Below are 14,434 nucleotides of genomic sequence, written 5' to 3'. Positions count from 1 at the left end.
AATAGAGTCTGGGCCAGACAAACCAGCATGACCATCGATCTGCGCATTTGGGAACTGACATCTGTCAAACAAGTCTCACCACCCGATACCGTTAGTCGCCTCTTTCGAGAAGAATCGGTAACTGAAGATCAATTCTACCTCGGTTGCGTGGCGTTTATGATCACCGAGCAACATAAATATCACTTTGTACAATAGTACCGAGGAACTTGAAACCATGCCAAGTTTACAAGGCAGAACAGATTCCGAGCACTAATGCTTGTCTAGTCTGTCACTGAGAACCTGAACCATAGAAAAACCCCACGCAAGTCTACAAAATGTGAAAGTCTAGGTATCCACAGCTTCAGGAAGAAATTCTCAGGGCTTCTTTTCATGTATGATATGTTTTTCACTTTGACTTTTTTCTGTAAAAAATATGTTTATTTTAGAGGCTAGCTGGTAGTCAACTGCTTGTCGTAATAGAAGACTTGAATGGAAGGGAGACTGGTGTGGTTGATTTTGTCCTTTGTTTCACACTTCATGTATCTCGCCCTCGATGAACCATACACTGTGTATAACAATAATTAACATCCCGCATATTTCTTCCACAGCAAATATTTCATCACACACAGTAAAGAATGCAGGTTATGTTGTGTCAAATATCTTCCATGATTACAGGAACACATGCATATCTGCACATGGTGAGATCACGTGACACAACATGCTGAGAAATGCATGTTTTGATCGGGTTCCGCCTCAGAGATGGTGAGTCAATGAGCATGGGTTACACCACCCCAGGGACAAACCGTGGGAGGGGGCGGGACGTATCTTCCGCGTCTATAACAACATCTACACCATATTTATATCGACGTATGCCTCATTCTCACGATATTGTGTCACGATCACCCACACACCAGTATCAGGGCGGGGCGACCTCGTACCAGACATAATGGAGATATAGTCGGTCTCGAGGAAATACCACCCTTTACGGCAAGCTGTGAAAACAGGCGGCGAATGTCGCTATCCTGGCATTGCATTGTATAGTCAACTGTTCATTTAAAAGAGTATATACAATGACTGTCTTTTATATATAATTACAAAGAACCATGGATTGCGTTTTCGCGAAATATACTGGATCTTGTATGAATCACGAGGGCATCAAAATCTTAACAAAATAAATGTATGTTTGTGCCAGATATAAATAATACAACTTCAAGTCGTACTGTAATATATCTATAAATAGAAACCAAACTGAATACCTCCTCCCTCATGAGTGACTCACAACATTGGTTGAAAGTAAGCACGAGTGCGTGTGTGTGTGTGCGTATGTGTGAGCGCATGCTCGTCAGTAATTTCAGCAAAACGCCATAGACGGCCTTATAGAAACATCCAGACGTACAAAATAACTTAACAGAAAATGTACATCGCATTGCTGTCACAAATTAATGCTGATATGCTGAAGTAAGCAATGTTTAAGGTAACTATAACTGTTACATCCTGGGTCTCGTCAAATATGTGCAACTCACAGCTGTCGGATCTAGCCAGTACCATGCAGTAAAATCATCTTGTATTTCATCATCTATTGCACACAGTGTTCGAAATAGCCACTATCCCACTAGCCCGCGGCTAGTAAAACTATAGTCGGCCCGGTGAATTGCGGATCCACAGTCACTGACCTGAGTGGCTATATATTTAGCTAGTACATTTTCATGATGTCATTTTGTAAAATTATCCCTCTCTCCCACTTGTTAAACTATAATGCACTTTCAATGAGTGTGTGGATTTAGTTTTACGCCGCACTCTCAAGCATTCCAACTATATGGTGGCGGTCTGTAAATAATCGCGTCTGCATCAGACAATCCAGTGATCAGCAGCACGAGCATCGATCTGCGCAGTTGGAAACCGATAACATGTCTAAACTAAAACAGCGACCCTGACCACCCTATACCGTTAGTAACCTCTTCCGATAAGCATTGGACAATATTCTAACATGGACCTTAACGGGTTCAAGGTACTGTTAAATCAACCATGATTATTGCCTGGTTAAAATGTTCAACATACTTGCAGCTTAATGACGAAGCCTGTCTCCGGCCGACAGCTAATATCTTATCATCAACTTTTATTGTAATCTCTGCTTAGTTTCTACATTCAACTTTCGGGCTACTAGTATAGTGAATTGACTAGTAACTTTCAGGCAAGCTATCCCAACTGGCTAGCAAACTATTGAAACTATTTCGCGCACTGCATGTACACCTGTTATGATTAAAATGTAACTGTTATCCTTCCTTGAGCTTCACACGCTGATGATCCAATCTGTTCACACAAATGTAAGGAAATGACAACAACGTTTAACCACGCTCCTCTGCACTTCAATCCTCTCGGTCTCACTAACTGCTGGGGATTCTTACATGGATTTAACCTATACCTGTTAAACCTATATCAACACAAATGTTACATCGTAACATATTATATAGTTGAAAGTCGGGACAATATTTGATGCTGGAACCAGTGGAAGATTAAAATAGATCATAATTTACTTACCTTGAAGGAGTATCGTCTGCTACTTTCTTTGGACGCGGTTAGCATCCACGACGGTAGTACCAAAATAGAGATTGCCGTATCACATTACACGCGAGAAGACTTTCTGACCAATACCAGTTACCTCCCTTATATATGCAAGTTTATACTACAAGCAGATGCTAATATACGTTATTCGAGTTGTACGCGTGTGCCTCGTTTTCTGAAACGAGTTTTGAACTTTTTAATGGCTCGATAAAACTTTCACGCCCAGGATATGTTACCGAGTTTCGCTATCTTGTAAACATATGCACGAGTCACAAGTCGAGATTATGACTGTAATTGAGAAATGCGCGTGATTAGACGAGGCGGGAACTCCCGATCTCGAGTTGGTTTGTGCCGGTTGCCTAGTGACTCATATTGAGATGTCTGGGGGCATCTCACCCACACCGCATCACTCACACTGTTATCATTTCATGCCATCGACGAGCTGATTCCAACAGACACACACCAGCTGAAATAGGGTTGTATTGTAATTTTTAGTGGGCTGAAGTTGATATAATATACGTCAGCATAAGGAGCTGAAAGTAGTGAGTGAGTGAGTGAGTTTAGTTTTAGTCCGCTTTTAGCAATAATCCAGCAATACCACGGCAGGAGACAAAAGAGATGGGGTTAACACATTGTATCCACATGAGGAATCGAACCCGGGTCTACGACGTACCGAGCAAACGCATTAACCACTTGGCTACCCCACCACCCCTCCATCTGTGTCGTTTCGAAGCCGCCTCTTCCACTCTCTCACCATATAACATTTTGTATCATCATTTCAGGAAAACGCCTCCGTGGTGTAATGGTTCGATCCCCGGCCGCGTCACACCGAAAGACGTTAAAACATGGTACTTGTTGGTACCTGCCTAATGCTTGGCATTAATGGGGACAAGGACTGGAGTCAGTGAGTGTGATTGGGGTCTTCTACTTCACTGCAGCGTGGTGTCTGAGTGAGCTGGCCCTATAAAACCAGCTTAAGTCTGGGTTAGTACATGCAGTCTGATACCATAGACTCTCGTGTCACTGCGAGGATGAAGTTTTTTTTTTAAAAAAAAGTATAAAAATTTTGAGATCATCCCCGACTTGAAACATTTCCAGATATATCGCACCGTGAAGCGTTTCAGCACCTGTTGCATTTCCATACTTGTTGTAGTTTTATTATATCGTTTTGACTTGATAACTATACAGCTGATACATAATTATGAAAAAGTCTAGAGAGAAACTGAAAGAGGCGCTAGTAAACGGCCATGCAGTTTTACTTTCTTGATTGGCATTCTAGAAGTTGAGGAAATGAAGAATGAAAACAGCTTTCATAGGTAGGCAACTTCTATATTGTGTATGGACTATTTGTCACAGATTCTAATGTCGTTTCCTGTACAGAATTAAAAAGTTGCATATCCAAAAAAATGTCTGCATACCCCAATATTAAGCAACCATCCCGGGACACTTGGAACGTATGTCAATAGACAAAACAAAGTCAACTAAAATGCTCCAAAATATTAGTCCTCGAAAACTAAATCAAATAATTATGTACGAAAACAGGAGAAATTATGTGAACAACAGGTTAATTATTTAGAGGAAACGCTATAAATACATATTCTTACCAAACAAGAAATAAGCTTCCAAAATGTTGAAAGTTTTGTGTGAGGATGATGATGATGATGATGATGATGATGATGATGATGATGATAAAATCAAGGATGTGGAAAATATTGCAAGAAACAATCCCAAGTCTGTTCATTCAGCTTTGAGGCAAAGCTAGAAAGTTGTCATTTATAGTAAGACAAATATTAGTATCGTATTTTTAGGAAAAGATATACATGCAAAGTTCCACACATACCAAGAAATATAGCAAAAAATAAAACTTTAACAGTCTAGGACACTCAGTGGGATTCGAACTCGTACTTTGAATGTGTTTTGAAGCAGTGTGTTGACAAAGGTAAAATGTCATAAAAGATGGGCAAGGATTGCGTCAGTGGATGTTTATCACGGGATTGGGAACCCGAGCTCCTCTTCTTCTTGCCATGGTCCTGGTACCTATTAGTAAATACACACCTTCAACAATATTTCACAAGCGAAGTATCCACATGACTACGCCTCGCCCAACAGATCGTGTGGAAATTAAGCCTGTACTCGTTATCTGTCACTCGCGCAATCATTGCGGTCATTCAGAAAGGCTCGGTAGTTTCCGTAGATCGACATCGGGCGTGTGACCCGACACGTTGAGGATCATACAGCAGCATGTATGCGACCAGCATACGGAAGATACATTGATGTGTGCAGGATGTGAAAGTGTTTCAGCCTGCAATCGACTCCACTGTTTGGCAATGTATACTGTTTGTGATGTACGAACTTACACGATAATCACGTTGTCACTTCACTGACAACTATTGATAACACCTTTCCGGAGATAGCTTGAGTACACACAGAGACATCACGTGGTCATTGTGTTTTCTTTATTTGCTTAACACCGCCCTCCGGAGTATTCCAAATATATGACGGGGGTCTGTAAATATTCGAGTCTGGGCCAGACACTTCAGTGATCAACAGCATGACTATCGATCGATTTGCTCACTTGGGATACGGTGATGTGTCAACCAACTTGCAAGTCAATGAGCCTGACACTTGATCCCAAGCAACAAGCAAAAATTAGAGAAGATCATTAATTTTCTAACCCGGATCTTTACGGGTTGAAGAAGAGGGCTTTCCTGGTGAAGGTCTGGACCAGAAATCTAGTGGTTGATATAATGAGCACGGGTCTACCGAACTGGGCCACGATGACAGGCATCATGTCTGTCAGCGAGCCTTTTCCACCCAATACATTTAGCCGTTTCTTACAACATGCTGACGACCTATTTTAACCCGGATCTTAACAGGTCAAGAATTATCTTACGGAATATTTTCAGACATATTGCATAGAGTGTGCAAAACAGTCACTGGCCGGTAGCCCGTGTCTTCTAAAAAATAATCGAGTGAATTTCCATGGGGTCATTTTGAAAATGTAAGATTTTGTTGGACTTATTAAGTCATAATACACGTTTAAATCATGCTGGATAGTGGCCTGATGAAAATGCTGATCGTGTTAGCAGCTTACCTCAGTTATCCTTTGTTTAGTTTCTAAATTCAAATTTCGGTCTAGTGAAATATTTTGTAGTCTAGTAACTTTGGGGGCGGTGGGGTAACCTAGTGGTTAAAGCGTTCGCTCGCCACTCTGCAGACCCGGGTTCGATTCCCCACATGGGTACAATGAGTGAAGTCCATTTTCTGGTGTCTCCCGCCGTGATATTGCTGGAATATTGCTAAAAGCGGCGTAAAACTAAACTCACTCTAGTAACTTTCAGGCACAGTCAGCCCGACTGTCTGTAAAATATGGAAACAAGTTCGCATACTGGTTGCATAGATCGCCCCTTATGTTCAGGTATATACTAATTGTTGTTGAATAGTTGCGTTGTGATGAGTTGTGTTGCGATGTAGATGTATTAACTTGTGTTAACATTTCTCGATTACGTTTCATGTCAGTGTGCGACCTGTATGGTAACAGAACTATAAAAGCTTTTGCTTGTCGATGCTATCCGTCCAATACTTGTTTCTTCATTAAGCATGCACATTAAATGGGGTGTTTCTTTTGCTTTTCAAATCAGAATTTTCAAATAGATAATGTCTTTTCTACATTTCTAGTTAACATAAATATGTGAGAATATTTTGGTTACCAAAGACTTTGCCCTAAGCGCTATTGTTTCCAGTGACCCGTGAAGATCCGGGGTAGGATAGGCATTCAGCAACCCATACTTGCCATAAAAGGCGACTCTGCTTGTCGTAAGAGGCGACTGACGGGATCGGGTGGTCAGGCTCACTGCCCTGGTTGACACATGTCATCGGTTCCCAATTGCGCAATTCGATGCTCATGTTGTTGATCACTGGATTGTCTGTTCCAGACTCGATTATCTACAGACCGCCGCCATATAGGTGGAATATTGCGGAGTGAGTCGTAAAGCTAAACTTACTCACTCACTTGGGTTCCAGTTGTTAAAGAGACGAGAGGTGGCTGATACGAGTGAGTGAGTGAGTGGTTTTTACCCATTTAGCTATGTTCCCATCACATTTATATTTAACATACAATTCTTCTGTTTTATGTTATCTTTATTTCAACAGAATCTGAAGACGCTGTAACATAAATGCAATATATACAATTTAAGAGCCGATAGTAATCAACAATATTCCGTGCGTATATGTGACAGTTTACGCAATGCACGAATACATAAACTGAAGCAAATATTACTGACTACCAATGACAGGTTCAACAGCAGGTTTCCTCTTTCTATGAACATATGTTGACAAACGCCTTCACACAAAATCTAGTGTTCATCGTAATTACCAAACAAAATATAATGTTCATCGTATTTACAAGACCCATTAGATATGAAACACAAATATCTGTTTCCTCATCACCGAACATATAACATTTCAATGCCGTCTTATTGTACTATTTTCATTGGTCAATTAGTTACTATCACAATCTATTTTGGTAGCCTACGCTACTAAATGCGAAAATTGTAGCAACGGGATGAAGGTTCAGTTGAACAGGTCCTATTTCCAGAATGAAATATAACAAAAAATAATCTCTTCTAAGTAAATGGAATCCGCGACTTCCAAGAACATTTCTCCTATATATGTACTTTGCAGCTAATCTATTATTGATTCACCTCGCCAAGCGCACAAGCTGGAGAAGAATATTTACTATAACTTCAGTTGACAAGTCTACCTGTCGACCATCGCCACTGTCTAATAATGAACACATACATAACATCACATTGGCTTAATCTGACTTCGACATTTGCAGCGCCTTTAGGAAGAGTCCAGAATTAAGTCTTCCCAGCTGCAATGCATCTCCGGAAATACAATTTATGTTTACGTCAGCGTTGCCGTAGTTACAAGCACCCCAGACCGGAAGTAGAGACATTCCGAAATCCACCCTCGGGACCACGGAGAACGAGTCGTCACGTTCCAAGTCAAAGATCACGAGCTTGTTGTGTTGACTGTCCAACAGAATGCCAAACTTGAAGGACATCGTTCGTGAGATCGTGTGCCCCTTCACAGGGCCATTATCGAAGTTCTCTCCACTTCCCCACACTCTCTTGCATAGGCCCTTCAGTTCTGGATCATACGAAATTGATATTCCCCATGCTTGATCTTGCCCCTCCATGATGTGAATAGAGTCAATAGCTGCTTGAGAAGCCAGTCCGACTTCAAACACGACCGTTCTAGCCTCAGCCTTTTTCCGCAAGACTGTTTCCATCCATACCTCCATGTAAGCCAAGCCTTCGAAGTCTATGGGAAATCCAGACACTGCACCTGTGTAGTTCCGGACTCCCATGTCCATGGCTGCCTGTGCAGGTGCCGACATGTTGGTTCTGTCTCTGTCGCTGAAGTTTCGCTGACCAGCATCGTCCATGTTGGGACCTGAATTAGAAAACCTACAGATAACACGAGTGTCTGATGCTGTAGCGATGTTGGGTTCCTCCAGCACCTTGATTAGGATTAGCTATTGAACATCAGTCAGATTACACACAGTCCTTTCTCGAGATTTATATGACAGGCATGAGAACCGTATTCCATTTCTTATACACTACAAATTGAAACATTTTAGTAATTTGTACCTAGTCACGACAATGATGGCTGAACAGTGCACAACAGTGCACAACAAAACGGTAATTTGTGATGTAATCCAGGCTGGTGCTGTGTGTACATTCCGCACACGTTTCTGACACATTTCACCCAGGATGCTGGGGTAGCCTAAAGGTTAAAGAACCTGCGCGTCAGGCTGAAGGACCGTGTTCGATCCCCTACATGGTTACATCATGTGAAACCCATTTCTGGTGTTCCCCGTCGTGATATTGCAGGAATGCTCCTAAAAGGCACGAAAACCATACTCACTGACTCACTGACACATATCCCAGAATCGCGATGACGATGATGAAAATAAAAACTACATACGACTTACGAACGTTCATTAAAATTCTAACCCACGATGTTGGTCTTTTCGCCAGAAGCAGGAATAACTTAGCATTAAGTTACTTTCAGGAAAGTAGCGTCATAAGTTGTCCTCATGTCATCAGATACATACTGAACAGCGAAAGAAGCGCAAGTTTAAAAAATTGAAATCTCATTAAAGTAAGCGTTCATGTTTATCAAAAAAAAAATACAAATAGCCAGAGCTGCGTTTCTTTGGCTGTTCAGTAAATAACTGGACTTCTGTGATATAACTGGATTTCGATATCTCAGCAATTTGTTTGATACCAGTTATCTCAAGTGGTTTCTCACCCACAGGTGTGTACGGAATACAGGTGTTTACGTGACATCTAAGGCAAAGGTAAGTGTATACAGTAACTCACATAAAACTATATGGTCACATGTGATCTTCATGTCTTTCATCTCCGTGACAAATATGACTGCGTCTCGGGAAATCTCTGAAACAGAACATAATTGTGTACTATTGAAATAAATAGTTATCATGGCTATCATCACCGTCGTCGTTGTCGTCGTCGTTCCCGTTATCTCTGCCTGCAGTCAAGTTTCACGGAACACGCTGGTATGAAAGCAAATTATTCTTCAGTCTAATTATAGCGTGTGAGATCGCCCAAGACGGCATGGCATTGAAGGAAATCCTGAGGACTCAGTTGAAAAGACAACGTAAGGGATGACTGTACCGGACCGGTTAGATTCGATGTCGTGGTGGAGCGTGTCCGGGTATGCTATGGTATATTTTTACAACATCATCGAAAACAACAAACCTAACTGCAACAAAAGATATATCTAAGAACACTACTACTACGAAAACATGGAGTTACGACATTAACACTGAATAGTTTAACGGTAGAAAACAATAATAAATTACCTGTTACACTACCCGCCTCGAGTTGCATATTTCCAGGTAGTCGCTGTCCCTTGAAGTCAATAGGAAGACCATAGATACCTTCTTCTTTTGGGGAATAGATTATTCTTAACAGGGCGCTGTTGTACTGAGAAGGGATAATTTCTAGGCTTTGCAGATCTCCCGACGGGCACAGCAGGTGACCGATAATGTCCCCTGGAGAGACCTCTATGGGTACCAGTTTGCCATCTAGCACCTGAATCCTCCCGATTTCAGCGCAGGTGCCTGTTATCATGTTGATCAACAGCACCACTGTTGTGATGTTGTTGTTGTCGTCTGAGGGTTCCTCTTTGGGAGTATCTCTTTCAGGGTTGCTTGTAACCAAAGGTTCGTCTTTACGGGCATCCCCACCAGGCTTGGTTTCAGCCAATGGTTCACCCTCAGGAACATCGCTATGACGCAACGTTGAGTTGGTGATTGGAGCCTGTGATGTATGGTCAGGCTGGTTTTTTTTGGACTCTGTCATGGGAGGTGTATTCTTCAACGGCTCTCTGTTCTCTGAATGTGCTGTCGGTTTTGAACTAACTGTGGAGAAAGAGGGGTCCCTTAATATTTGTGGGAATTCTGTGTGTTGCTCTGGGAGTGTAGTGTCTCGTGGATAGGTAATCCAAGGGAACTGATAGTACAAGGGTCTGTCCTTAATTGGCACATGACTGAAGGGTCCTCCTTCATCGTATAGACCTTCCTCGTTGGGCGGCAAGCTGCCAGGCATCGTGTGTGGAGACGTATTCTCTTTCTCATCAGGGTTGAGGATCGAAGACTGTTCAGGGAGTCTTTCAGTGGGAGTGTGGATCTTTTCGTCTGGGATTGTTGAATCCCTGCCTCGGTTGTCATCCACCTGGGATTCAGAGGGGTGAGAATCAGAAATTATTGGTTCAGTGTGTTGTGGCTTCTGTGTCTCAGGAATTATTGGTTCAGTGTGTTGTGGCTTCTGTGTCTCAGGAATTATTGGTTCAGAGTGTTGTGGCTCCAGTGTCTCAGGAATTATTGGTTCAGAGTGTTGTGGCTCCTTTGTCTCAGAAATTATTGGTTCAGTGTGTTGTGGCTTCTGTGTCTCAGGAATTATTGGTTCAGTGTGTTGTGGCTTCTGTGTCTGAGGAATTATTGGTTCAGAGTGTTGTGGCTCCTTTGTCTCAGGAACCATTGGTTCAGAGTGCTGTGGCACCTGTGTCTCAGGAATTATTGATTCAGAGTGTTGTGATTCATGTTTGTCAGGAAGTATTGGTTCAGAGTGTTGTGGATCCTGTGTCTGAGGAATTATTGGTTCAGAGTGTTGTGGATCCTGTGTCAGAGGAATTATTGGTTCAGAGTGTTGGGAATCCTGTGTCTCGGGAACTATTGGTTCAGAGTGTTGTGGATCCTGTGTCTCAGGAATTATTGACTCAGAGCGTTGGGGATCCTGTGTCTCAGGAATTATTGGCTCAGAGCGTTGGGGATCTCGTCTCTGAGGAATTATTGGCTCAGTATGTTGCGGCTTCAGTGTCTGAGGAATTATTGATTCCTCTTTGTAAGGTGGATTGCCAGGCACCTCCTGACGACTTTCATTCACTGTGTCAGAGTTTGGTGCTTCCGAGTACTGTGGCCTTTGACTTTGAGGAACTATTGCCTCATCTGTGAGAGGTGAACTGGTGGGAAGCGACTCCCTGCTTCTTCTCTGTGGGGACATGGATTGCGGCCCCCAGCTGTCAGCCATCAGAGGTTCAGAATAATAGGGAGCTTCATGGGATGGTTCATCTCGGTAAGATTGGCGTCTTGGTCTGCCATCCGTGCCGTCATAACCGACCGGAAGATAGGGGTGATTTTCTTTCAAATGTGGGTCATTCCCCTTCGTTCCTCCTTGTGTCACAGGTTCAACGTATTGGGGATTCCTGGATGGATCAGAGCCCTGATTTCGTTCCCTCTTTTTCCCTTGTTCTTGGCCATCAATATTCCTTGGACCAGGGTATCCAGACTTCACTTGTGGTAGCTGGTCATTTCTCCGAGGCATTTCACCAAATGAAAGTTTACGGTTTCTATCTGCAAAGGGGCCATTGATGTCTTTGCCAGTTTTGGGGTCTATTAGTCGGCCAAAGTACCAAAGCTTGTTCATGAGACTCTGTATGTTCGGTGAAAGGAACCGTATCTTTCCAGTGCTACCTGTGAGGTAACCATTCTTCAGAATGTGATAGTGCAACAGATTCAGGTCACCATCAGGAAGATTTCGAGGAATATCAGTTTTGAATGTTATTTGTCCGGTTCGATCTCTTTTCCTGGGAAGTGAATCCATTATTTCGATCTGACGGCTCCTCACCGCAGCTCTCAGCCTTGCAAATGCATCCTTGATTGCCCGTTTAGGATTCTGGTTAGAGGTAACTCGAGGTCCGTGTCTTTGTATCTGTGCAATTCTTCTTGCAAGCCGTTCGGAAAGTATTTGAAGGTTGCCTCTCTCCTTCCCGAATGCATTTTCAATGTCTTCCACAGGGTGTAGCTGCTGTCCTGCCCTCACACAGTAGAGACATACCAACACGTCTTGGCTGAAGAACAGCAGAGGGTAATCAGGATGCTTTCCGCAACGGAGTTTCGTATTCCACTCAGACACTGCACCTCTTCCTAAGTCGTGGATAGACAGACACTTGTGTTTAGTAGTTGTCTGCACTTTATTGTGAGCCATCTGACATTCTTCACAGAGAAGATGCAGGCACTCCAAACAGTAGATGGAGGCAAGTTTGCCGTCATTCTTGTTTGTACAGAACAGTCGGTCAGGAAATCTCCGAGCTAAGGTTACCATCAACTCGTTCTTACGAACAGGGTCATCCTTGATACCTTTCCTGTGGATGCGTTTTCGGTTGCATCTGTTGCAGTCTACCGTCTGGCCAGATGTTCCCTCACACCTATCGCAGATTCCATGCAGACATGGGAGCACCTTCGGAACCTTCCTGTCAAGTCCAAATTGGTCTTGGCACCCAGTGCACTTCAGATGGTTCATGTTTCTGCAACTGTTCAGGGATCAGGATGATTGTCCCATCTGAAGAAATATGTAACATTCATGTGTAATTTTTGAAGTTCCACATTATGTAAATGAGCAACTGTATTTACATAGAAATCATCACAGGTTACAAAGTCGAATGCTTAATCTTTTTCAGTGAGGGTAAGTAATTGGTTTAAACATTTTAGCACCACCAACTAGTGGTGACCAATGAAGAAACATAGCTGTTGTGACATATCCATATTACAATCCTAAAGGAACAAAAGCTATTACAGTTCATTGAAGACCACATGCTGTTATTACATTTCTGTAACGGAAGACATAAGTATTGAGTTTCGAGCCCGAGTGAAAAGGGACCATAGAAACTTAAGTTTGTAAGAGGCAACTAAATGGATCTGTTATACCAGGTCTTTGATTAGTTGATCATGTGTCATGTGTCTGCTCATAATGTCAGTCATTAGTATGTCTAGCCCAGATGCCAAGTGTTATATAGCTCGTATATTGCTGGTTGCAGATGCCAAGTGTTATATAACTCGTATGTTGCTGGTTACTGATGCATCTTACGAAACTCGACCTTGGGAAACTGGATTTTGATTACAGTGGGCAGACTTGATTATTTTGCATACGGTTTAATTACATACGTCAATATGTATACCGATGATAACCCATTAAATAAAATTAAAATTAATATTGGATGACATTGAAACAGGCTCTCGATTGGTGCAAACACCTAGTGATATAATTTCTGCAGGTGTTAATAATAATCGAATTATCTCAACTGGCTGAGGTCACGTTATATATTATTTTAGTATGCCGCCAATAGTACTGAAACACTTCTAATATTCGTTTTAAAAACCTTAATCGTAGTTATGCATTTATAAACATATCTGATTATGTGGTCCAGAATATTTGCAGATCGTGATCATTTGGAGAGAATATTTCTTGGTAACGTGGTTGTGAGGTTGATCCTAACTTTGATCCTAACTATTCACAATCTCTCTACCATGGACTTGGTGCATTTGATCAATACTCATATGATGATGTCAGCGAAAAGGGGATACAGATGACTCATGACACACTAACAAGACAACCAGCTCCACTAAAATACACATCAACATTTTGCAAGTAAGCAAAACTATGACCTATGACAAACACATACACACCGCACGTTAGAGCATTTGAACTAGAATGTAAATGTGTGACGAACCTCTACACCAGAACAGGTTCAGAACATTTGGAACATTGTTAAAATGCTAAGCATGGAGGAAAAGAAACACGATTTACCTTTCCAATCCCAAGCTTCATCCAACGAAAGTGGGATGGCTTCAGATGTGTAGTCTTAAATCTCACTTTATGATGTAGGCTGATCAAATGCAATATCATCTTCACACACGGTTATCTCATAAACACTACAATGAGTTATCGTTCTTTCTCCATTGTCACGACATTTAACGTACAGGCAATGAAATTCACTTTATTATTCAACCCTCATTCATCGCCACTCTTTACGATGCATGGATTTATAAAGCCCTGTATTGATGAATGGGGTATCTGAAATATTAATAGCTTCAGAATGTGTTAATGTTTAATGATTTCATCGAATGCCAAGTTATGAGACCATACGAGCCGTGTGGGCGACTGTCCTCCTCCAGGACAAGCAAGCTGTTGCAGGTCTGTCTTCAGCTCGAGCTCAAGCCAATAATCAACCAACCAGGTCGACCGTGGAAATTTGTACTTAGCAAGAATGGTCGTGAATGTGTATGGCTTCAAGTAGCTTTTAGCAATATTCCAGTAATACCACCAGACACCATAGAACACCAGAAATGGGCTTCACACATTGTGCCCATGTGGGGAATCGAACCGGGTCATCGTCGTGACGAGGCAAAGCTTTGACCACTAGGCTACCCCACCGCCCTAGCCTTTTGTGATATATCAAAGAGCTATTATTTTACAGTCACTGAAGGTGAAGGAAAATTGAAGATCATCAAAACGTGGGA

The 14,434-nt window shown here is 42.2% G+C and overlaps 2 protein-coding genes across 2 annotated transcripts in view; both read right to left on the bottom strand.

The window, feature by feature from the left end:
• The window catches only part of LOC137269812 (calpain-5-like), a 31,550-nt gene extending 28,981 nt beyond the window's left edge, over positions 1 to 2,569 (bottom strand). Inside the window, exon 1 of the mRNA XM_067803649.1 lies at positions 2,518 to 2,569. The gene's annotated coding sequence lies outside the window, so the exon portion shown is untranslated. The remainder of the gene's footprint in view (positions 1 to 2,517) is intronic.
• Positions 2,570 to 6,663: 4,094 nt separating this feature from the next.
• LOC137269864 (uncharacterized) lies at positions 6,664 to 12,437 on the bottom strand. Its single transcript, XM_067803703.1, has 3 exons — positions 9,437 to 12,437; positions 8,934 to 9,008; positions 6,664 to 8,001 (listed from the first exon to the last, which is right to left on the bottom strand). Exons 1-3 carry the CDS (start codon positions 12,435 to 12,437, stop codon positions 7,358 to 7,360), a joined length of 3,720 nt encoding a protein of 1,239 aa, XP_067659804.1. The 3' UTR covers positions 6,664 to 7,357.
• Between the last annotated feature and the right edge of the window lie 1,997 nt (positions 12,438 to 14,434).

Source organism: Haliotis asinina, unplaced genomic scaffold (genome assembly GCF_037392515.1).
Source record: "Haliotis asinina isolate JCU_RB_2024 unplaced genomic scaffold, JCU_Hal_asi_v2 scaffold_17, whole genome shotgun sequence".
Lineage (NCBI taxonomy): Eukaryota > Metazoa > Mollusca > Gastropoda > Lepetellida > Haliotidae > Haliotis > Haliotis asinina.
The sequence above is the reverse complement of the archived record's forward strand: the minus strand, read 5'-3'. Positions and strand labels throughout refer to the sequence as shown.

Coding starts and splice junctions, on each gene's coding strand:
- LOC137269864 (XM_067803703.1), bottom strand. CDS start 12,437: ATGAACCATCTGAAGTGCACTGGGTGCCAAGACCAATTTGGACTTGAC. Junction 9,009..9,436: donor CGAGGCGGGTAGTGTAACAG/GTAATTTATTAT, acceptor GTTCTGTTTCAG/AGATTTCCCGAGACGCAGTC. Junction 8,002..8,933: donor ATGTGACCATATAGTTTTAT/GTGAGTTACTGT, acceptor TTTCTAATTCAG/GTCCCAACATGGACGATGCT.